The sequence below is a fragment of the Stegastes partitus genome, unplaced genomic scaffold (assembly GCF_000690725.1).
Source record: "Stegastes partitus isolate 25-593 unplaced genomic scaffold, Stegastes_partitus-1.0.2 Scaffold57, whole genome shotgun sequence".
In the NCBI taxonomy this organism is placed as follows: Eukaryota; Metazoa; Chordata; class Actinopteri; family Pomacentridae; genus Stegastes; species Stegastes partitus.
This window is the reverse complement of record NW_007577788.1, coordinates 319,981-343,239: the sequence shown is the minus strand read 5'-3', so window position 1 is coordinate 343,239 and position 23,259 is coordinate 319,981. Positions and strand designations below refer to the sequence as shown.

The window sequence follows — 23,259 nt, the reverse complement described above, 5'->3', positions numbered from 1 at the left end:
TCAAATGTGACAATAACCTAAATCTGATTGGGTTTGTTGGACCAAAAAAAAAAACACATTAAAAGATGTTTTCTGGCATTTTCTGACATATCACTGACAAAGATTAATCCATAACAGCTGAAAGTATTTTATATGTACTCTTCAAATGAATGATTATATTTATGCTTAAATGGATGATTTTATCTGTCTCTTTGCTTTTAATGTAATTAATTAATGATTGTGTTTATGTTTTGTGGATTGACTTGATCTGTCTTCTTATAGTTTTGTGTGAAGCACTTTGAATTTCCTCGGGTACAAACTGTGCTATAATAAACCTGCCTTGCCTCGCCATAAATGACTGTCTAATGGCAACCCTGAGAATATTTGCAGAGTTTTTAGTACTGGCTGAAAAATTAAAGGGTTTGAAAGACAGAGTCACAATCAAAATCTTGAAAATGCAAGGATTTTATTTCTAAGTTTGGGTTAAAAATGTCAAATCTGGGAACCCCGGTACGACCCATGAACAGGTATTAACGACAAAAGCAGATTCAGTGATGGTGAAAATATTCGTTCCTTGCAGCCCTGAAGGTTTCACTCTGAGGTTCGTCAACCGGCTGCTCAGACAGGAATCTCACAACAAAGTGACGACGTCCCTCCGACAGGAAGCAAAGTTGTTTGACTGAAAGCACCAACTGCTTCACAACAAAGACGCAACGACGACTGAAGCCTTAAAACAAACTGAGACTTAGCCTGAAACACACGACTGGAGACCGAAACTCCAACGAGAAATCTGACGGCACGAACCACAGCTGATCAAACAGAAACAAAATTCCATCAACAATCTAAAGTCCAAGTAGGTTCTGGGCATTTTTAATTCCTGTCACATTTTCACTCACTGTGGCTAATCTTTCACTGCAATATAAAGTCCTGCACCTCAATGGAAACAGAACAACCGCGAAGAAGAGAGAACTCAGAAATGTCTTCTGAGCTGAATACTACAGTTAGAATGACATAAATTACTTGTTTAATTTACAAAAATAAAAATAAAAAACTACTGAAAATTGAATTCTTGTCATGTGACTGCTGGTCGCAGCTGAGTCAGCCATGGCATCAGGTCAGCGCCAAGATCAACAGAAATTTTTGGTTTTCACAGAATCTGATTGAAGCCAACAGTTATTTTTTTGGCAAATTTTAAATAACACATGTTCAAAAAAGTGATTTTTGAAAAAAAAAAGTGACAATTTTAAGCTTAGATTTTGTTATTTCTCCTCATTATTAGTTCAAACCTTTAGACACAAACCTGCAATCAACATATGCAACATTTTCCCAAGTGCCTTGAGGTTTTACCATTCCTGGAAAAAAAGATGAATATTTACATTTTTTATTGTTTCCATACTTGTCTTCTCTGTGCTCTGTGTAGACAGTGCCTGCAGTTCATCTGAAAACCCTCTGAATTTTTGTCACAACTGTTGATCACAGCTGAATCAATCATGGTTTTTCAGATGCGTTGAGGAGAGCACAGTTTTTTGCTTTTTACAGAATCGGGATAAAGCAAACAGCTTATTTTTGGTAAATTTTTAAATCAAAAACGTAGAATAAAGTGACAACTTGTATAGATGGAAGCGTGTCACAGATGATACATTAAAGTATAATCAGAAAGTTGAAAATGTACAGAGTATGTTGTTTAATTTTCAAGATGTAAGGATAGTCTGAAAGTTTGAAATCTGAGGATTTTTTTTCCATTTTTACAGTTGCTATCCAAGATAAATGGCAGCATTTTGGTGATATTTTAAAAGTAAACCTGCTTTTCAAACCCACCAGTTCGGGAGGTTTATCAACTAAGAGATAAAAAAAACTTAATAAGCTGGAAAAAAAAAAAAGACTAAGGAAAAACATTAATTCACAACTTCTCCAATTGTTGTTGGTGCCTGATTTAAAAAAAAAAAAAAAAAAGAAAAGAAAAAAGAACTGCTGACTTGAACAAATAAGAAGGAAAAATATCTGGGATGAAAATTTCTAAGCAGCAATAAGGACAAACTTTTTCTGCTTCATTTTCAAAACGAGGATTAAATGAGGGTCCAATTAAAGACAACGAGTCGGGTAAGTGTTTGCTTTATCTTTTGTGAAATATCTTTAAATTGGAGTTAAAACGAAGCTGTGCGGGGAGAAAGCAGCTCATGTAAAAAGCTTTATTTTCAGAGTGTTTCAGCCGCTGCAGGTTTCAGTCTTATCTGACTCAGCGCTCAGCAGTCAAGTCACCTTGACCTGCAGTCGAGATGCCAGCCAGGTTCATGTGTCGATGGCTGCAAGCTTCAAGGTTACAGAGATATCTGAGCGTCTGGACGGATTCTAACAGATCGTGGTTACAGGTGTGGCTGCAACTTCTCAACACCTTCTCGCCTGGTTTTAAAAGTTAAAGCAACATCAGGGTTCGTAGCTTCTGAAAGGACGGAAGTCTGCAGCAAACAACTTTTAAAAACCTGCATCTGTGCACAGGTTGATTTCTTTCTCACCACTCTCCACACTGAATCTCTAATAAATATAAAAACCACTGATAAACATGCATGTAAGGCATGCATATAAGTTTTAATGCAAATGATAATTAATTTATCCATTTTTGTGGTATGCTCCTTCCTCCTTCACAGTTGCTCTGCAGGAGTTTATACTGCAGTGAAAAATGAGCCACAGTGAGGAAAAATTATAAATATTTTCAGAATTCATAATTATATAAAATTCATAATCATATTCACAATAAAGGAGCTATAAATGTAAGTATTGAGTTATTATTAAATAATTAAGCGACTGAGCTACTGTTCCAGGGCTTGGATTAGTTTCTGAAACTTGGTTTGATTTTGCGCTTCCTTAGAGACGAGCTGCCTGAGCGTCACGTGGAAACAGCTGGACTCACTCTGACTGTCTGAGAGGTTCGTTACTCGCTTCACTACCTGAGCAGCTCTTTGAAGTCTCCACATGGAGGCCAAATATCCCCGAATTCCTCAAAAGGCAAAAACAAAAAACAAAGAAACACGAGAATCTTCTCTGAGCTCCTACAAAATAAAATCCTGCTGCTGCAGCTCTGAGGTTTGAAGTTTCCAAACATCCTCAGAGCTTCAGTGTAAAGGTTTTCTCTGTTAGAGAGAAAAATACAGAAAAATGCAAAGCTGCATTTCTTTCATTAATTTACAAAGATACATTTTTTAAAACAAATAAAAACTCCCTACATTTTTTCACATGGCTGTCAGTCACAGTTAAGTCAGTCATGTCTTCACATTTGTACCAAAGAGAGATTTTTCTAGTTTTCAGTAAAATCGAGTTGCAGCAAACGGTTTATTTTTTGCAAAATTTTAAAAGAGACATGTAGAATAAACTGATTTAAAAGAAATGTCATGATTTTAGGTTTAGATTGCAAACAAAACAAACAAAAACAAACTACTTAATTTTACAAAAGTTTTTGTCTTTTTTTTTTTTAGTTTTACTGATATCGACTGTATTTCTGAAAAACACAAAAATGAAATTACAAAATAAAAGGTGAATTTACATGTCCAGTGTAAAATAAAATCTAAATACTGTAACCGCGAATAAGCATACTTCTTTTTTGAGAAACCAGATCTAAATATACATTCACAAATTGATCACAATGTCACATTTTTTGTTTTTTAACAGACAAAACTGTAAAATGTAAGTTCAAAAGAATAATTCTTTTTAATTAGATACTTTAACACAAAAAGATCCTAATTTCTGAATAAATTAGACATTTTCACTACAAAACTTTTGGTCAGTTTTCATCAGCATAAAATATTTATTAAAGTTGACAAGCTGTCAAATTACAGTTTTCATCTATATACATATCTTTTATAAATATATCTACTGTCTTATATAAAACAGGTCAGTTCAATGTTTTTTTAATTTTTAAATATACTTCAGTAAGTACCAAAAAGCCAAAAAACTTCAAATGTATTTGTGAAAAAAGTTATTTTACTACTGTTTCACCACTGTCTTTTTACTTCACTATTATTTTCTGTTATTTTACAGTATTTCGTACCGTTTTAATTTACTGAAGCTGACAGAGTGTTTGACTCTGACTTGCAGCAGGAGCAGCGTCGGGGGAATCGAGGGTTTTTCAGGGTCTCTCTCATCAGCTGCAGTCGTTTCCACGGCCACCGTCCAGCTGTGCAGCTCTAATAATCTCCCCCGTTCAGGTTCCCACGCTGAGCTCATTCCTGAGACACTAAACAATGAGTCCGGACTAGATGCCCCCCCCCCCTCCCCGCCTCACCCTCTCCTCCCTCACATTGGTATAATTTGCAACAGCTGGCCACTCCAGACGAAGAAGAAGAAAAACCGGGCTTTTGATGGCGGGGTTGGGAACCAGGGTTTTCCCACACTGCACTGCTGCGTCCGCGCTTCCTGTCAGACTCGCCAACGCATTATTGGCTACATTTGTTTGGGCTCAGACGTCTGACGGATCAGCTGCTGCAGCACAAACAGTCATTTTAACAGGAAGCTTCCAGCAGCTGCTGGAGGTTCACTGCTAATAAGACGTCAACCCTCGGCTCCCGTCACGTTTTTAACCGCTGTGGGCTCGTTTTTCACTGCAACATAAAATCCTGAACATCTATGGAAACAGCAGAATCATGACTAGAAGGAGGGAGAACAAAAAATGTGTTCTGTTCAGTTTGACACAGTAAAAGTGCCATCAATCACAAAAAAACAACACTAAGTTGATTTTATTGAATTTATTTTAATGAAACGATTATTTTCCTTCATTTTAAAGTATATGTTGGTGCATCAGCTGCAGGAATATTACTGTTCTGAAAACATATTTCTTTACAGTTTAAATTCTGAAAGTTGAAAATCCAAAGATTAATTCAGTTTTTACAGCTTTCAGCTGACAAATCAGGTCATTTCTGTAAAATTTCCTTAAAGCTAAGATGCTTTTTAACCCGTCAGGAGGTTTTGAGCTTCAGAGGGTCAAAACGAGTCTCTGTACCAACATATAATCCACTTTGACAGATGTCTGTGAACTTTTTATGAGATTATTCTGCTGAGAGAACAAGGAAAACCAGCAGAGACCATCAGGCCCAAAGGCTGGTTGGATCCAGAATAATAACGGAGGCCTCCGCTCGTCCATTTGCAGGTTTTCTTCTTTGTGGCTCTTTCATGTCGCCTTCAGCCTCGACGCTGCTCAGTCAAGTCAGGACACGTCGCCTTCCTGATACACTTCAAACGCTGGAAGATCTGAGCTCTACAAACACATCAGGCTTCCTAAGATTAAAGTTGCAGCTCCACGGACACACAAATAAAAACCTCCAGGAGGGAAACCTGCCAGCTGCTCCGACGAGTCGAGAATCCTCAGATTTGTTGGGTTCTTTTATATATATATATATATTTGTAATTTCAGTAATTGGGTTAATCTCCAGGACTATCAAAGATGTAGATTTTCAGCATGACTGTGCATCAAAGTCAGGTAAAGTCGTACCTTATATAAGTTGTGTACAGTTTAAATGCTCAATATGCAAATTATTCAGGTAAATATCCACAATATATAACATTATCAGGTCTTAACCCCAATATTTAAACTGGTTTGGTAAGTTCTTAACACCAGCCATATTCTGGTTTTACTTAAATTTACTTTGGTGTGAAATACTGCTGTATAAAATGTGCTTTTAAAACAACTTCTTAATAAAAATAATGACTTTAAATCACGTCCCGGTGTCAGTGGTTCACAGTCACACCTCAAAGATCGAACGTCATTGTTTAAACTCACAGTTCCAACTTCATTCACCTTTTTACTATTTTTAGACAAAATTTTCTGAGACTGCAGATTTGTTCCAGCAGCTTGTGTTTGGATGACTTTGTTTTCTGTAGTTTTGCAAAAAAGGAAAAAGCATGCCAACTAAAAAAGTGTCATTTAGTGTAAAGATTATACATGAGTTAAGTTTATGGTCCATAAAAAGTTACAAAATGGCGAAAAATTAACAACACAAATGTTTTGTCAACATCCTAAATGTGTTCAGTTTCCTGTCATAGTACATGAAAGAAAACAAAAAATATTCACACTTAAGTAAAATTTGACTTTTTTTCATCTTAAAAAATTTAACTTATAACTCAGTTATCATAACAGTTGCCAAATTATTCAATAGTTGTGAATAAATTAATGGTTGCAGCTCTAAAGCAGCAATATGAGCCTGTTTTTTCTTTCATATCTCACAGTGATGCCTTGCTTTTTTAAGATTAAGTCAACAATTTTTCACTTTAACGTTACATTCAACAAACAAAAGCAGCAAAATTTCACATTTGAGAAGCTGAAACATGAACTGTTTAGTGTACTTTCTTTTAAAGAATTACCCAAAATGATTCCTAAAATATGTCACAAATAGATTTGATTAGTTGTCAATTGGTAAATTAAATCAGCAGCTACTTTAATCATCAATGAATCAGCTGGAGTAATTTTTTAAGAAGAAAAATGTTTGAATTCTCTGGTTGAAGCTTCTTAAATGTGAATATTTTCTGGTTTCTTTCCTCCTCTGTAATGGCAAACTGAATATCTTTGAGTTGTGGACATTTTTTGCACCATTTTCTGACATTTTCAGACATTTAAGAGACCAAACAACTGATCTAATAGCGCAGAAAGTAATCAACATAACAAAATCAACAATAAATAATCCTTAGTTGAAGTTATAGTGACAAACATGACGTTACATCACATAAACACTGAGTTATAGCAGAGGCGGAAATAAAAACACATCAGCTCGACTGTTTCGCTTGAAGTGAAAAATGATGGCGGCTGAGAACAACTAAATATTTGGATTAGTCTAAACAGGAACAGATCGATCGGAAACAACCTCTTCCAACTGCAAACATGAAACTCAACAAACTCTTCAACAGTCACACAGCTCCTTCTGGAAAGATACAAACCAGAAGACTCTGCAAAAGAAATTTGCACGGTAGCATCAGAAATATGACTTTAACTCATGTTTGGCCGTTTTTTTTTTTTGCTTGTTTTTTTTCTCTCTGGTCTCATTTTTCCTCACTGTGGACTCATTTTTCACTGCATAAAGTCCAGATTTTGTTGTCATGTGACTCCTGGTGGCAGCTGAGTCTCGGTGGGTTTCACAGTTGCGCAAAAAAACTCAAAATGTTTTGTTTTATACAGAATCTGGTTCAAGTAAACGATTTATTTTTGGTGAATCTTTAAATGAGAAATGGAATTCAGCGACTTTGATGAAATATGATGATTATAAGTTTTGATTTGGTTGTTTATCCTGATGAATCTGCGCAATAGAATGTTAAATATCAATCAATCTCAATCAATCTTTATTTCTAAAGCGCTTTTCATACTATACTGTATTTCAAAGTGCTTTACAGAGCAGAATCAAATATCTAATGATTCTTTGTGTTTTTACAATTTCTAGCTGATAAATTGTGCAACTTTCATAATTTTATAACGACAACTTGCCTTTGAAAGCTGCTGGCAGGTTTACAAGTCCTGAGGATTAAAGTTTCATATTTGGATGCTGATGGAGATACTTTCAGAGATTCCTTACTGGTTAGTTTATTGATTAATCATTTTGAAACATGAAAAAAAAAACTGCATAAAACGAGTCCAACATAACGTATTTATCGACTAACAGCAGAAAACTCAAACATGTTCACCTTCGGTTGCCATTACACAGAAGTCTTTTCTAGTTTACATGACTTCCGCTGAGACGTTCGCTTCATCCTTAAAATACGAGCTTTAAAACCACCTGAATGAAATCAGATGATCCGTCTCCTCACACCTGAAAGCAGCAGAGCGAAGCTGAGCTCTAATTATGCGGCAAGCAGCAATGAAGGCAGCAGTGCCCGCAGCGCAGAAAACTCAGCGTGTAATTAACTGCATTTCCATGTGAAAGCGAGGCTGCAGCTCTAATCGCAGCTCAGCACCTGAGGCCACGGAGCAGCAGCATGACTGAACCCCTCAGGAATGTCAAGCACTGTTAAAAACAGTGGAGCTGCTGCCGCTGGAGGCCTCCGGCTTCAGAAATAGACAGGTATTTTTAAAAGGCCGAGTCGCAGTGCCGAGAAAACCAACACGGCTGCTGGCAGAGCTGCAGAGAAGCTTCCATTCCATCAATCTTTAAATCGGTTCACGACAATCTGAGGGGACGATTTCTCGTCTTCATTTGTTCCACCAACAGTCCAAAACCTCAAAATGTCTAAAGAGTTGTGTTTCTTAGTTTAGGGTTATTTTATGTTTGTTTTATGAGAGTTAAGAAAAAACAAAAGTCTCACCAAACTCAATAGAAATATCTTCGAGTTTTAAGTTTTCTTCCAAGTTAGCAATTAAGTTTCAATTCTGCAACACAACATTTGATCTTATTTGTATTTCTGCAACAAAAAACAATCACTTCACCAAAGAAAAGACCATGAGCTGTAACTGAAAGCTCCAGAAAAGGCCAGTAACTGGACTTTGAGGAGATGCAGTCTGGATCCTAACAGAACAGAATATTTAGTTTATACTCAGGTGGAAAATAAAACCATGCTTCTTACTGTTTAGGGTCATTTCCTACTTAAGCAAGCATGCAAAAGCCTGACCAAACTTCACTTTATATATATATATATATATTGATCTAAGCAACAGAAAATCTCACCAAAGATAGATAGAAATAATCTAATTTCAAGTTTTTCTCCAGATTTGATTGATATGTTTGTAGTTTTAACAATCTAAAGTTACATTCAGGACAAAGAAGACAATACTCAGGATTATCAGTAAGTTTTATGTCAATCTGCTCAACAATTACTGTAACTAACGAAAAACTAAATGACGGCAGAAGTATCACAGAACTAATTCTTAACTCAAAGTCCACTTACTACATTTCATGTCATGGCCTTCATCAGCAGACTAACAGGATGATATTAGATTTTTTTAGTTTAATAAAAGCAAACAGTGTAAGAAGGACCAAGAGACGTGACGGAAAGTTTCAAAAAAAGCCAGTAAGTCCCATCAAACCAAGACTGGGCTTGGTCATCCCCAACCAAAGTCTGCAATTTTCGGAGGATTCAACAGAAAATGTCATTTTTCTTTAATTCATTACTTAAATTTAAGCGTTAACTTGTAAGATGAATCAGTCAATAAGTTCTTTGTCTGTCCAACCTGCAGAATTACACTCAAATATTTAAGCTTACAGTCACAAAAGCAGTAAATTATCATCTGAATCCACAGTTGGGACGATGCATTTAGAGGCATCGGGACATCAGGCTGCCGACTTCACACCTTGGAGCTGCAGAGCAAACACTGGAAATCGTAAAGTGATGGAGGCTCAGCAGGAACTGTGGGAGGCTGACCCTGCAGTCAGGTCAGAAAATAGCTGCAACCCCCATCAGACGACACTCCTCCCCCAACAATGAAAACTATGTCCTCCATGCTGCACCGCCGGCAGTCAGAATCACTCATCCCCAAAGTTTCCAGGTTACATCACCGATTTCCAGCTTGAACATCCAATAATGAAAAAAACTTCAACGATGCTCTTCATGTCTTTGACCCAAAACACCAAACTCCATTGAAATTTCCTCCAATTGAAAGTTTCTCCTTCTAGTTTACAGTTGCACCAACATCTCATGGCACAACTTTCAATCCTTTCAATACTTTAAGTCGGGACACAACAACTTCAAAGAGAAGACAATGAGCTGCGACTGACAGCTCCAGAAAAAAGCCAGTAAATGGACATCGCAGGGCAGCAATCCGGATCTGAGCCATTGTTTTGTTCACTAACAGTTTAAAAATACAGCTAGGGCTCATATCTGAAGCAAAATCACGTTTCTTTCTGTTTAAAAACACATGTTATGTTTATTTCAAATCAGAAAAGGTCAAATTTAAGATACACAAACTTCTACCAAACTCATATCAAACATAAAAGTCAAACAATGTAAAGTTTTTTCCTCCAGTTTGCAATTATGCTTGAATATCAGGGCACAATTTCTTTGAAATTTAACAACACAAGCTGTGATTCAGGAAGCAATCACTTTAGCAAACATTTAAATCAGGTCAAAGTCACTTCTTTTAAACAAGATAAGGCCGGAGGAAGGAACGGAAAGCTCCAGAAAAGGCAAGTACATAGACCGTACAGGGCTGTAGTCAAGATATCCAACGTGATTTTGTTCAAAAAATAGTCCAGAAATGTTGCTTTGTACTCAAAAACGAAGCAAAATCATGTGTCTTGCTATTTAAAGGTCATTTCCCCCTCTTACAGCCCAAAACAAAAAAGTCTCACTAAACTCCATAGAAAATTCCTCACATTGTACGTTTTCTTTCCACTTTACAATCACGCTGAGATCTTACTACAAAACACGTTCTTTTGGGGATTTTAACAACATAAACTTTTATTCAGCAAACAACCACCAAAGACAAAGCTAAGAGCTGCGACTTAAGGCTTCAACTGGCGTAACACCTTCGAGCAGCTGCTGCTCGTTGAGCTGCACTGAAGCGACTCATTATGTGGGATTTTATTTTTTATTTTTTGTCGGAAAGTGTGTTTTGAAGGTGTTTGTGTGTGCCGAATAAAAGACCGGCACCTTCAGATTTGTGCACCTGTGTGTTTGTTTCGTTTCAAGTCGCCGTTTTTAGCAGGGAGTGAGAAAAACTTTAAATTGTGAGTTTTTTCAAGGGGGTTCGGCGTCAGCGGGGAGAAGGGACTGTGATCTTACCGAGGTGCAGGGTGAGGTTGATGGAGTTCGGGTACTGGATGCCCGCCAGCATGGTCTGGCTCTGCCACCAGGTGGTGTCCTGCTGCTGGTTGTAGTCGGTCAGGTACACGGCGCTGTGGTGGTTCCGGGGGTCCCGGGCGTCGCAGATGTGGCAAGACTTGGTGACGCCGGTGGCGCCCGTCTGGACGCAGTACTCCTCGGGCGGAGAGCCGCAGGTGTTGGTCGCCACCACCGTCACGTTGAACGCGGCGTTGACAAACTCGGGCATGCAGCGCTGCGGTCGGCCCTGCTCGTCCGAACATTCGTCCATGGCAGCGCGGACACACACCGCCGCCACCCAGCTCCAAGCCACCAGAGCCCGGATCAAACTCGGCATTTTTTCAGCCCTGAAAACTCCGACTCGAACGCTCCGTCAACTCGTCCGAAGTTTGCGGCAACTCTCCAGTTAGCGGCAGATTGGCCCAACTCCCAGTGAAACATGCGGGAAATCTCAGCAGCGGCGGTTCGTTCGTTCCAGGCCGCGTCCGCAGCTCTTCTCCCGGCTGTGCTGCTGCTGCTGTGTGACGATCTGCGCTCGGCCTCAGTTCTTTGTGTCCTCCGCCGCCGCCATGCAACAAACTCCGGCAGGAAAAGACGGGGGTCCAGACTACACCCAGTCCGCGACTGCGCAGCTCTGCGGCGCAGAGGACACTCCGCCACTTCCGTAAACTTCCAGGGAAATCTCAGCAGGACACTTTTGGAAAGGTTGTATTCCATCATTCACTGGGTTCATAAATAGCTTCACCAGCTACTTTAAATCACCGAAATGTCTGGTTCACAAGAACTAAAAAGCAAACAAAATGTATACCTGTATCTGTAAGTCCTTGCTTTTTTTAATTTGCCTTGATTTGTTGCTGCTTTACGAGTTCTTTGTCCATTGTTATATATGTGCCTCTTGTTGGTTGTTCTGTCTGTTCTGCTTTCTTCTCTTTTTTTGATTTTATATCATACTTGTTAGAATGCTGTATGAGCAGTACAACAGACAATAATAATACACTGTACTGATGTTGATTGAATGCACCCTGACTTGAATGTAACAACTGCATTAAGTTGAATTAATTAAAAAAAAAAAACTTTTTACCCTCAGACATCCTGCCGAGGCTCAAACAAAACTAATAAACTCGACAGCACACTGAGAGGAGTAATATATAGAAATACTGTAATTAAATATAATAATCACTTTTTTAAATTTACAATATCAAATCAAATCTGCATCACATACTCAAAATAAGGAAGCTATATGGACAACATAACATTTAACATAACAAATATATTTAAAAACATACTCACTAAAGCTAAACAACGTTTTCTCAACATTGATAGCATGTAAACTTCCAAGAAAATTATGAAATTGTCATAATTTTTATTTTCAGACATCCTGTTGTGACTCAAATATAACTAATATACTGCATAACACACTCAAAAATAAACAAAATAAAATTGAGTAAATAAATTAACACAATGAATAAAACACAACCTACATTTGCAACTAAATAATAAACTTTGCAGTTAATATAAATAAATGATCATTTATCTTGGTATTTTTTATTTATTTATTTATTTATTCATTCATACATTTCATTTTTATGTGCTTCTATTACATCAGTATTTACTGCTTCATTTTTAATGCAAATGTATATTTGTTTAATGATTTTCATCTGATAGTCCCTTTTGGACCCATATATAATACTAATAACAACAACAACAACAACACCAACACAAGAAAAACAACAATCATAATAAAAATCCAACAGCCCCACCTGCTGGTGTTTATTGTGACTCAGTAGTCAAAATGCTCTAATAAACTTTTCTTCATTTAAGAAAATGAATATTTCATTGACTTCATATTTGACCAGAGATGTTTATTGTTTTTGTTCTCATGTCTGTTGGCAGTATTTTCATGATTTATTTCTATTTTTTGTTGTGAAGCACTTTGTAGCATTTTGAAGAAAAGTGGTGCATATATAAAGTTTATGATTGTTAAACTACTTTTTTTTTAAAATCCTGCAGCCATTTTCAGATATTATACAGGTATTTGTGCTGAATTGAAGTTGTGGGAAGAATCACCAGAGAAGAAAGAAACCAAACAAATGACAAATGTAAAAAAAGAAAGAAAGATTGATTTATTTATTGAACAATATTGACAGGTGATCAGTACAAACAGCTTCCAGTTAAACTCACATGTGACCAAACATTTACAGAAGCCCAAACTTTATGTTTATTCTAACAGCTGCTCTTTACACTCACTTCTCTACACAGCAACAACAAACAAGGAGAAGAAGGTTTGTGACGTTACTAAACTGAAGACTACAACTACTGATGGAGGATGTCGGGATGTTAGTATCCTCCCCTGTATCCCCCCCTGCCTCCCCCTCCGCCATACCCTCCCCTGTATCCTCCCCCATCTCCCCCACCACAGTATCCTCCTCCTCCTCTGTAGCCTCCACCCCCTCTATAACCTCCTCCTCCTCCTCCATATCCACCTCCTCCTCCTCCATATCCACCTCCTCCTCCATATCCACCTCCTCCTCTGTAACCTCCTCCACCTCTGTATCCTCCTCCTCCATAGCCGCCACCTCCCCTGTAGCCTCCCCCTCCACCACCACCTCCCCTATATCCTCCTCTGTAACCTCCCCCTCCTCGGTATCCTCCTCCTCCCTGGTAACCTCCTCCACCTCCTCCATCAAAACGTGCCATCTTCGGGGGTCGAGGGCCGTCTCCCATCCTGCACAGAAACACCACAGAGGATTTTAAGTTTTATTTAGAATCACATTCTTCAAAAGCTGTTGTGATTTTCTGACATCTTTTTGCGTTTCTTTAGCAACTTTTCATGGTAAGTTTTTAACAGTGAACTTGCAACATTTTGTTTGTCATCTCGTGGTCACATTTGGTCACTTTGCATGCTTTTGTGGTAATTCTACATTATCTTTTTAGTTTATATTGTTTTGGTGACTTTATTGTCATGCTTTGTATGTTTGTGGTAGTTTTGCATCATATTGTGTCATTTTGGTAACTTTCATCTTTTTATAGTCGCTTTGCAACTGTTTGTGGTCATTTTGTGTTTGTTTTACAACTTTTAAATGCTCAATTTGCAACCTTAATTTTTTTGTGGTCACATTTCTTTTAAACCATTTTGTGTCATTTTGTATCATGTCTTAGTTTGTAACTTTTTACATTTGGGTAATTTTGCAGCTTTCTGGGTTATATTTTCATCATAGTTTTAGTCTGGCAACTTTTTTTGTGGTCATTTTGCCTCTTTTTCTGATAAGTTTGCATTACATAATTTTTATATGACATCTTTTAATTTTTCTGTTTCACATTTTGGTCACTTTGTAATGTTTTGGGGCCATTTTATGGTCTGATCAGAGCTGATAGTTCAGTACAAAAACAGTCTTGAGTTGGATAATGTGAATCTGGTCCTCTGTGTGTTCGTACCTGTGGTTGCTGACCATCAGGTTGAGTCCGGCAGCTGATGGTTTGGAGATGTGCCTGATGACATTCAGGAGCCTCTCGTTGGTTTGGTCCATCTGGCTAATGTATTCTGGGTCTTTGGTCACTTCCACCACCAGAGCCTCCAGTCCGGCCCGCAGAGCTGCGATGCCTCCCGCCACATCATGAGGAATCCTCAGTTTGATCCTGCAGACATTGAAAAGTCAACACTCACTTCTTCTGGGACTGAAATCCTGCAGTTTCCAGGACGCTGACACTGACAGTCAGTATGATTTCAGGCCACCAAGAATTTCTTTGGTTAACCGGCTTGGAATCAAACCGGGAACCATCTGCTGGTAACGTGGTTTCGTACATCAACTGTTGGACATTCACAGCTTGTGAACAATTTTAGGAAACGATAAATATTTGAAAAGCACATTAATCAATAATACGAACACTGGTGAGCTGTGATCAGATCCTCACCAGTCGTCGAGCTCCACGATTTCTCCGTTGGACGTGATCTTCTTGCAGGCGAACAGAAGCAGCTGCAAAGGGCTGACCAGAGTCATGCCTTTGGCTGAAATCGCTCTGGTTCGGATCTGAAACATAAACAACAAACCTGTAGAACAACAAGGTTTCCACACTTTCAGCAACTTTCTCTAAAGGCCCGACAGATGTAAGTTACTCATTATAATCCAGAAAATTTTGGTGAATTTCTGAGTTCTCTCCTTCTTCATGGAGTTCTGCTTCCATCGAGGTGCAGGACTTTATGTTGCAGGGAATCATGAGCCACAGTGAGGAAAAAAGTGACAGAAGGAAAAAAAAAAACAGAAACTGCTTGGAGTTAAGAGGGTTAAACAGGTCCAATTGCCTGATAATTAGCTCCAAAGTGTACAGAAATTTCTTGGAAATATTCTTGTAATTTACAGCAAATTTGTAGCTAATTTAATGGAAATAAAGAGGAAAGTTTAGAGGAAATTAGGTGTAAAAGCAGGAACAGGAAGAAAAAAAAACTGACATTGGTTTTGTAGTATTAAAAAAAAACAAAAAAAAACTCTGTTCAGGTAGACAGTTTTGAAATGTAAAAATTTTTCCTGACTTTCCTTTTTTTTTTTTTTTTAAAGTCAGGAAACCAAACAACAAACTCTTATAAAATTTGTAAAATCGAATATATGTAAATATTATTATCTATTTAATCCTAAATTGTGTTGACGTGTCTTAAAACCAGAGAGATTGTGGGGTTAAACAGATTTCGAGAACAAAACACTACAACACCATTTCAATGTTGTAGAAAAGGGGATAAAAATGTGAAACGCACCTTCTCGCCAAAGACGAAGAACGGCGACGGGTATGTCATGTCCTGATTGCTGAAGGGACAGTTGACGGAGGATTTGTGGATGAGGGCATTGCGTCCCTCCGTGGTCAGGATCTTCCTCTTCTCTTTGTGGTAGCAGACGTTGGGGTACGAGCCGAAGGTCAGGAGAGAAACCACCACGTCCAGGTTGTTGTCAGGTCCCACCGTGTTGAACATCTGCGTCAGCAAACACTCTTGACGGACAACAACAACAGCGATGGTCACTTCAGCGGTCACATTTACATCCATCAGAGCAAACCAGTGGTGCGTTCAGGTACCTTCAGGGAATCCGGCATTGACAAGGATCTCCTTCAGCTGGACTTTGGCCTCCCAGGTCATCCTTAGAGTCGACATGTTGAGACGTTTGTGTTCACAGAAACGACCTTCTGCCTCCTCGCCGTTGATCCTGAGAACGATAATTAATTAGGATAATTAACAAGAATCGTGATGCTGCAATCATGACACAAACAGCAAACAGTCAATTTCTTTGATAAAAACTCTTTTTAAGAAAAACGCAACATAAAAAATACAAAATACCCTTCAACACTACAGAGGGGGCATTAAGAAAGATAATTATATTCCATTGTATTAGTTTAATTCAAGAATATCAACGCAAAATAAATATGAATACCCTTCAACCCTTCAAGTATTTAAGAAAATTAAAAACAACTAACAATAAAGTAAAATAAATATCTATTTATTTTACATGTTTATATACACACACACACACACACACACACACACACACACACACACGCAATATATAACTAAATAAACATAAATGCCTTTGAGCACTACAAAAAAATGGGAATAGAGAAAAAAATCTAAATTAACCTATACTGAATTAATATAGAATTTTTTGTTTGTTTTTTAAAATCTTATAATTATAAAAAACCAAAATAAACACCCTTCATCACTACACAAGACTTTTTTTTGAAGTACGAAATTAAGTAAAATAAAAGCATAATTTAATTAATTTTAAATGTTTTTTAAGTTAATCAAAAGCTATACATATATAATATAAATACCTGCACAAGGAATATAAAATAACTAAAAAATAAATAAATTAGAAATCAAAACAAAAATTAGAAATTAATTCATATTAAATGTTATTTGTTTATTCAAAAAATAGAAATATGCGATTTTTTTATATCTATATTTATTTCTGTTCTTCGAGAGAAACTTCAAAAACTGATGCTGCAGTCTGTAACATGCATAAAGCCGGTAATTTATTTATTCTGATGGTATTTGTAAAACCGACCTGACGTCGTCCCAGGCCTGGAAGACGGACAGCAGCGCCACGTGATCTGAGAAGCGGCTACCAGCGAAGTTTCTGTGGACGAAACCGAGACGTTTCCCTTCATTGATGAACGGCTCTGGGAAGCAGGAGGCGGCCGAGATGGTGCACATCGCATCTCCGACACTGCAGGGGACAGAGGGAAATGACTTTTAAACTGAATATATACCAGCGTTGGGCAATTCTGTGGCTCGGTAGTGAAGAGACACCAACTGGAAGATGCAGCCCATTATCATCATCTTCCCCAGCCGCGGCTCGATGGGTAGCCGAGCCAGAATCCGTCCCAGAGGAGTCAGTTCATCGTTGGTGTCGAGGGCGTCCAGCTCTGACATACAAACACACAGTCAAGAAACCTGCAGAATCCAACACTGGTTTGATTATCATACAGAAAAGAAGGCACGTCTGATCTGGAGACTCTTCTCTTCCTTCAGAATCACAGCTGCACCTTTCAGAGTGTGTTCGGCCTCGATGACTGCGTCCAGTGGTGGCGGCTCGATGGCTTTGGACAGAAAGTGGCCAATGGCTCCGAGTCTCAGCAGCTTGATGCTCAGAGCGACTTCGTGAAGCGGAGTCCTGAAGATCTCTGGAGTCATGTGATTCTCCAGCCTGCAGGGAAACACAAAAACCACCTGCTAACCTGAAGGAAACTACAAACTCTGCAGCCCAGCTCCCTTCACCGACAGTTAGCAACCAATAATCTATTAATTGTTGAAATTAATGTTTTTAACCACTGACACTTAATGTTTGACATAAAGTCAACTCAGGTACAACAAATCAAGTAACAGAAGCTTTCTGAATCATAAATTAAACAGCAAAGGAATAAAGACTTTGTTTAAGTATTATCTTTCTAAACTCCATGTAGTTTCTGGGCATGTTTGTGGTCCTGTCACATTTTTTCCTTACTACGGGTTCATTTTTCACTGCAGTATAAAGTCCTGAACCTCTATGGAAACACAACAATTATAAAAACAGGACAGACAGCTTAGAAATTTGTCTTTGCAATATAATTCTCAGTTGCAACCAGGAGAAACTTTTACTTTTATTAATTATTTTACAGGATCTGGTGCAAATGGTTATTTAAACCCACAAAATCTGCTAGAAACTTGGGTGTCATGATTGATGACTAACTAACCTTCAAGGTTCATGTGGCCTCTGTTGCTCGGTCATGATGATTCGCCCTGTCAGGAAAATCAGACCTTTCCTGTCTGAACATGCAGCACAACTCCTGGTACAAGCTCTAATGATATCACGCATTGACTACTGCAACTCCTTACTGGCAGGCCTCCCCACATCCACGGTCAAACCTCTGCAGATAATCCAGAATGCAGCAGAACGTCTGGTTTTCAACCAGCCACAAACAGCACGTCACCCCGCTGTTCAGATCGCTTCACTGGTTTCCAGTTGCTGCCCACATCAAATTCAAAACCCTGACACTTGCTTACAAAACCAAATTGAGAAGAGCTCCCTCCTACCTGAACTCTCTCATTAAGATCTACACTCCCTCCCGCTCACTACGCTCAACCAACAAAAACCACCTGATACAACCACCACAACAGGGCCCAAGGTCGATAGCGAGACTCTTCTCCTCTGTGGTGGAACGAGTTACCAAACTCTGTTCAATCTGCTGACTCCCTCTCAATCTTTAAGAAAATACTAAAGACCCTGCTCTTCACTGCTTTGGATAAAAGCGTCTGCTAAATGAAATTGTAGAATTGTAGAATTCATGCAGCATTTTTAAAAACGATAAGTAGAATTAAAAGGCATTTCAATGAAATATCACAATTTTATGTTCCAATCTGGTTATTTTTCCTGTTGTAACTGTACACCACACTGGCAGAAAGTTGAAACTCAGATTATTCTTTTTCTTTTTACAGTTCCTGGCTGATAAATGGTGTCATTTTTGAAATTCAAAATGTCTGTGGTACTTCATGGATCCAGTAGGTTTTATTTTCATGTCAGTCTTTCCTTCGTTTCCTCTCTGCTCTGTGGAAACACTGCCTGCAGTTCAACCTGAAATCTCAGAATTTTAGTATTGATTGTTGGTCATACCTGGGTCAGTCATGGAGAATTAGTTGTGCTAAGGAGCTGAGAATTTTTTGTTTGTTTGTTTTTGCAGAATCTGTTGCAGTCTGTTGTATTTTGGGCGAACGTCTTAATGGGACACGCAGAACAAAGTGATTTTGGTGAAATATCATGATTTGTTCATTTCCTGGCAAAATTGCACTTAACGTGCGATTATTTCAGGGATTGTTGTAAAGTTTAAATCACTGATAAATGGCGTAGTTTCTGTGATTTAATAAAAGAAAATCGAAAAAAAGAAAACATACCTTTGGAACCCACTGGCAGGTTTTGGGGTTTGGAGGGTTCAAATTTTTAATCAATAATTTATTAATGGAAGTTAATCAATTAACAATTAGCCATTAGCATCCCTGTTCTTGAGGTTCTGGATGTGTTTTTTAACAGGTCATACTTTTCGAATCGAGCTTGGCTGCAGAGGTGGAAGCAGAACCCAGGTCGGACTCTGCCGGCTCGGCCCTTCCTCTGCTCCAGGTTGGTCTTGGAGGCCCAAACAGTGGCGTAGTTGGTCATGTTGTTGTGGGAGGTGAAGAGCTTCACTTTCTGCCTGTCGGGACACAAAACAATCTGATCTTTACCATCGTCTCACTCAGACACTGAAACTAACTGCAGGAAATTAGACTACGGGTCTGAGAGTCAGCAGTAGCAAATGTGATTCTTACTTGCAGGAGTCGATGACGTAGACGACGTCGTTGATGGTGATGCTTGTCTCTGCGATGTTGGTGGACAAAATTACCTGCAACACAACACCTGCATTAAACTTTCAGTACAGAAATAACACCATTAGTTTGAGAAACTGTTAGAATCAACAAAGATCTCAGTAATTTCCCACCACTGACCTTGGTGATGCTGTCAGGAACTGGTTCGAACACCCTCCTCTGCTCCTCTCGGGGGATCTGAGAGTGGAGCGGCAGGATCTTGTATCGGCTACTTCCTGAAAACAAAGTATTCAAATGGTCAAGTTTACGTGTCATTTGTATTTTCGCAGGTTCTGCCTTACACACACTTTCAGGTCTAACTGTTGGTTTTTTGGGTTGAAAGTATACAGATATACTTACATCTCAGTCAGTATCGATTCACATTTCATGGATGAAATAAACAGTTTCACCCCACAAACAGTCAACCATGAATCTCCAATGAAATAATCCAGCAATAAACAGTAGATAATTATGTAATTAACATATTTTTAGCAGTAGTTGTAGGCTAGTCAAGCATTTGTACTGGATCATCTGCACATTTAAAGATTTGAGGAGGTGGAATTGCTCATAAATCTTTTAATGTGTCTGTAGGCTATTTTCAGGGTAATATCACTACTTATTTAAGCTCTAACCTTGGTCGTTATAAGGGCTAACTATACATGCCTCTTTTTTTTCTTCAGAACAGTCTTGGTTATCCAGATTTTTCTTCATTTGATATGATAGTAGTGGCATGTTCTTTGTCTTAACCTTTATATCAAGGAAAATCTATTTCGTAGTAAGAAATTGTTATGTTTTTTATATGTACCTTATAAAACACTGACAGTAGAGACATCTTTACAGAGGTGTGTTAGGGAGAGTGTGTGGAATCTGGAAATATCTGAATCATGATGGTGGGAAACTGTATGACTTAGGAATTGTGGCAAAATATGTGCTCAGAAACAGCTGTAATAATTTTAGCCAGAGTGATTGAACTGAGAAGAAGACAGAGGGATTTGGACACAAGTTGTCATCTGAGCCACCACTGAATTTAACTCTTTCTATAAAAATCAAACCTTTTGAAATATTTATATCTATACATACTGTATATCTCAATTTACAGAGCACTTTTCCAAATATGGGCACTGATGGTGAAAACTGGAAGGGCGTGATTGGGAGGAACGGCCTGCCTGATCCGAACCGGAGCAGTGTTTTGTTTTTGGACTTCTGTGCTAGCCATCACAAACACCATGTTCAAACATAAGGTTGCTCATAAGGGTACCTGGTACCAGAGTACCTTAGGCCAACAGTCGATGATCGACTGCGTAGTCGTATCATGAGATCTGTGGCTGTATGTTTTGGACACTCAGATGAAGAGAGGAGCAGAGCTGTCAACTGATCACCACCTAGTGGTGAGTTGGATCCAATGGTGGGGAAGGCTGCCGGACAGACCTGGTAAACCCAAACGTGTCGTGAGGGTGAACTGGGAACATCTGGCAGAGGCCCCTGTCTGTGGGGTTTTCAATTCCCACTTCTGGAAGAGTTTCTCCTGAGTTTCATCCCGGGGGAGATTGGGGACATGGAGTCAGAGTGGGCCATGTTCAAAGCCTCCATTGCAGAAGCGGCCGTTAGGAGCTGTGGCCAGAAGGTCACTGGTGCCTGTCGTGGCGGCAACCCCAAAACCCACTGGTGGACACCGGTGGTGAGGGAAGCTGTCAGGCTGAAGAAGGAGACCTTTCGGGCCTGGCTGGCTCGGGGGTCTCCTGAAGCAGCAGGCAGGTACTGGCTGGCCAAAAGGGCTGCAACTGCGGTGGTTGCTGAAGCTAAAACTCGGGTGTGGGAGGAGTTTGGGGAGACTATGGAGAAGGACTTTCGGGGCAGACCCAGAACCCGCTGGAGAGATCTCTCGTCTGACCTGGGAATGCCTCGGGATCCCCCAGCAAGAGCTGGAAAGCGTCGCCGGGGGAAGAGAAGTCTAGAATGACCTGCTCCGCCTACTGCCCCCGTGACCCGACCCGGATAAGCGGAAGAAAATGGATGGATGGATGGATGGATGGATGGATGGATGGATGGACTTTTCCAAACAAAAGTGGGAGATTGCATGTGTAAACAAGTGTATTTGGTCTTATTCCATTAAGCTTCAACACAACAGTCCACACAGTGATCTGTAATGAGAAGGTCAGCCTAAATATCTGCTATGGTTGTCACTATTTGTATTATTGTGCGTAAAGTGACGCAGTATAACAGTAGCCACATTGGAAACACAAATAACAAAAGGCTGAAGGAACCTAAAGGTGGCAGACATTAGTTAAAAGTGTGGTTTTGTTGTCGTGTGATGTACCAAAGTGTGGGTTGGTCTCAAGGTGTCGCTGCATGGAGTAGATGAGGTTCCAGCCGGGCAGGAAGATGAGAACAGCACCGGCCACCTGCAGCGTCTCAATGTACTTCAGCAGAGCTTCGACCAGCTCAAAGGACGTCTCCTTCTCGTTGATCTGAGCCATCGAGCGCTTCGTCTCCGCCGTGTACTCCGGTCCGCAGATCACGTTACAGTTAGTCTGCAGACAGAAGATGCTTTAAACTCAGATCATCTGTTTTTTAGAGAAAAATGTCAACTCCCCATTAATTCATTTTTCAGCCACACTGAGCTGCAGAAACGTTCAGATCCTGATTAACTGCTTCTTACATCATCGTCTCCACCCTCCTCATCTTTGTCCTTTTTCTTTTTGTCCATCGGTGGAGGGACGAAGTTGGTCATCTGGATGCAGTCCTCCAGGAAATATTCTGCAAAGACAAGATTACAACTCTTTATTCCTGCCGTCGACTCAGTTTTAGTGCTAACTGCAGATTGAGGTTAAAGGTCCCATTTTGTTCCTCTTTCCACAGTGTTTCTCACAGTTTGGTTGATTTCACCATGACGGTATAACTCCTGGTTTTAACATTGTTCTGAACAGGCTGTTTCAGTGTCTGTAGCTTCAAAAGCAGCTGGGTTGCTGCTGTTCCCACCCCCTTCAGGAAGAAGACTCTCTATGAACCTGTGATCTACAGTTCAGAGCAACAGCTGGCCATAGCAGGTGACAGATGTGATTTAGTGTATGAGATCAGGATTTTCTATTGATCCTAACTTTCTCTCTGAGTGATCACTTGACATTAAAATATCTCTAAATTCTCAGCATGGTCGTTTTATTCATGTGTTTGGTGAGTTTATCAGACGACACTGAGGCTATAAAATCAGCAGCTTGGAAATGACTCTGCAGTGACTGCTGGTTACCATGTAGAATAACTGGACTCACTATGACATTAACAAACCTCTAAACTGTTCTCTCAGAAAAAAAAAAATCACCAAAATGACACCATTTATAAGCCACAAACAGTAAAAACAGAAGGAATCTTTGCATTTTCAACTTTCTGACTATTAAATCTAAGCTTAAAATTGTGACATTTAATCAAAATCACTTTACTCTGCACGCCTCATTAAGAATTAGCCAGAAATAAACCATTAGCTAACCAAATTCTGTAAAAAAACAAACAAACAAACAAACGAAAAAACCAGTGTTCTTGGTCTAGCCAAAAAGTCAAGTAAAAAAAAAAAGTTTTTAGTTGAACTGCAGGCAGTGCTTCCACAGAGATGAAAAAAAGAGACTGAGAGGAAAATAAACAATTGTGGATGATTTAAATAAATGTAGCATGGTCAAGAAACAGAATACAGAGGAGCAATTTATTAGAAG

General features: G+C 39.2%; 2 protein-coding genes across 3 annotated transcripts in view; both read right to left on the bottom strand.

Annotated features, from left to right (window-relative positions):
• lamc1 (laminin, gamma 1) overlaps nucleotides 1-12,704 on the bottom strand; it is a 92,892-nt gene extending 80,188 nt beyond the window's left edge. Inside the window, exon 1 of the mRNA XM_008275692.1 lies at nucleotides 10,666-12,704. Coding sequence (XP_008273914.1) covers nucleotides 10,666-11,041 — 376 coding nt within the window. The 5' untranslated portion in view covers nucleotides 11,042-12,704. The remainder of the gene's footprint in view (nucleotides 1-10,665) is intronic.
• A 100-nt stretch (nucleotides 12,705-12,804) lies between these two features.
• Nucleotides 12,805-23,259, bottom strand: part of dhx9 (DEAH (Asp-Glu-Ala-His) box helicase 9) — a 30,302-nt gene continuing 19,847 nt past the window's right edge. For both annotated transcript variants that reach the window (XM_008275693.1, XM_008275694.1), the window contains 13 exons: nucleotides 22,218-22,315; nucleotides 21,876-22,089; nucleotides 19,700-19,794; nucleotides 19,523-19,596; nucleotides 19,255-19,407; nucleotides 17,230-17,390; nucleotides 16,998-17,109; nucleotides 16,749-16,910; nucleotides 15,766-15,893; nucleotides 15,452-15,681; nucleotides 14,617-14,732; nucleotides 14,140-14,340; nucleotides 12,805-13,429 (listed from right to left, as the gene is read on the bottom strand). In XM_008275693.1, coding sequence (XP_008273915.1) covers nucleotides 13,042-13,429; nucleotides 14,140-14,340; nucleotides 14,617-14,732; nucleotides 15,452-15,681; nucleotides 15,766-15,893; nucleotides 16,749-16,910; nucleotides 16,998-17,109; nucleotides 17,230-17,390; nucleotides 19,255-19,407; nucleotides 19,523-19,596; nucleotides 19,700-19,794; nucleotides 21,876-22,089; nucleotides 22,218-22,315 — 2,132 coding nt within the window. In that variant the 3' untranslated portion in view covers nucleotides 12,805-13,041. The remainder of the gene's footprint in view (nucleotides 13,430-14,139; nucleotides 14,341-14,616; nucleotides 14,733-15,451; nucleotides 15,682-15,765; nucleotides 15,894-16,748; nucleotides 16,911-16,997; nucleotides 17,110-17,229; nucleotides 17,391-19,254; nucleotides 19,408-19,522; nucleotides 19,597-19,699; nucleotides 19,795-21,875; nucleotides 22,090-22,217; nucleotides 22,316-23,259) is intronic.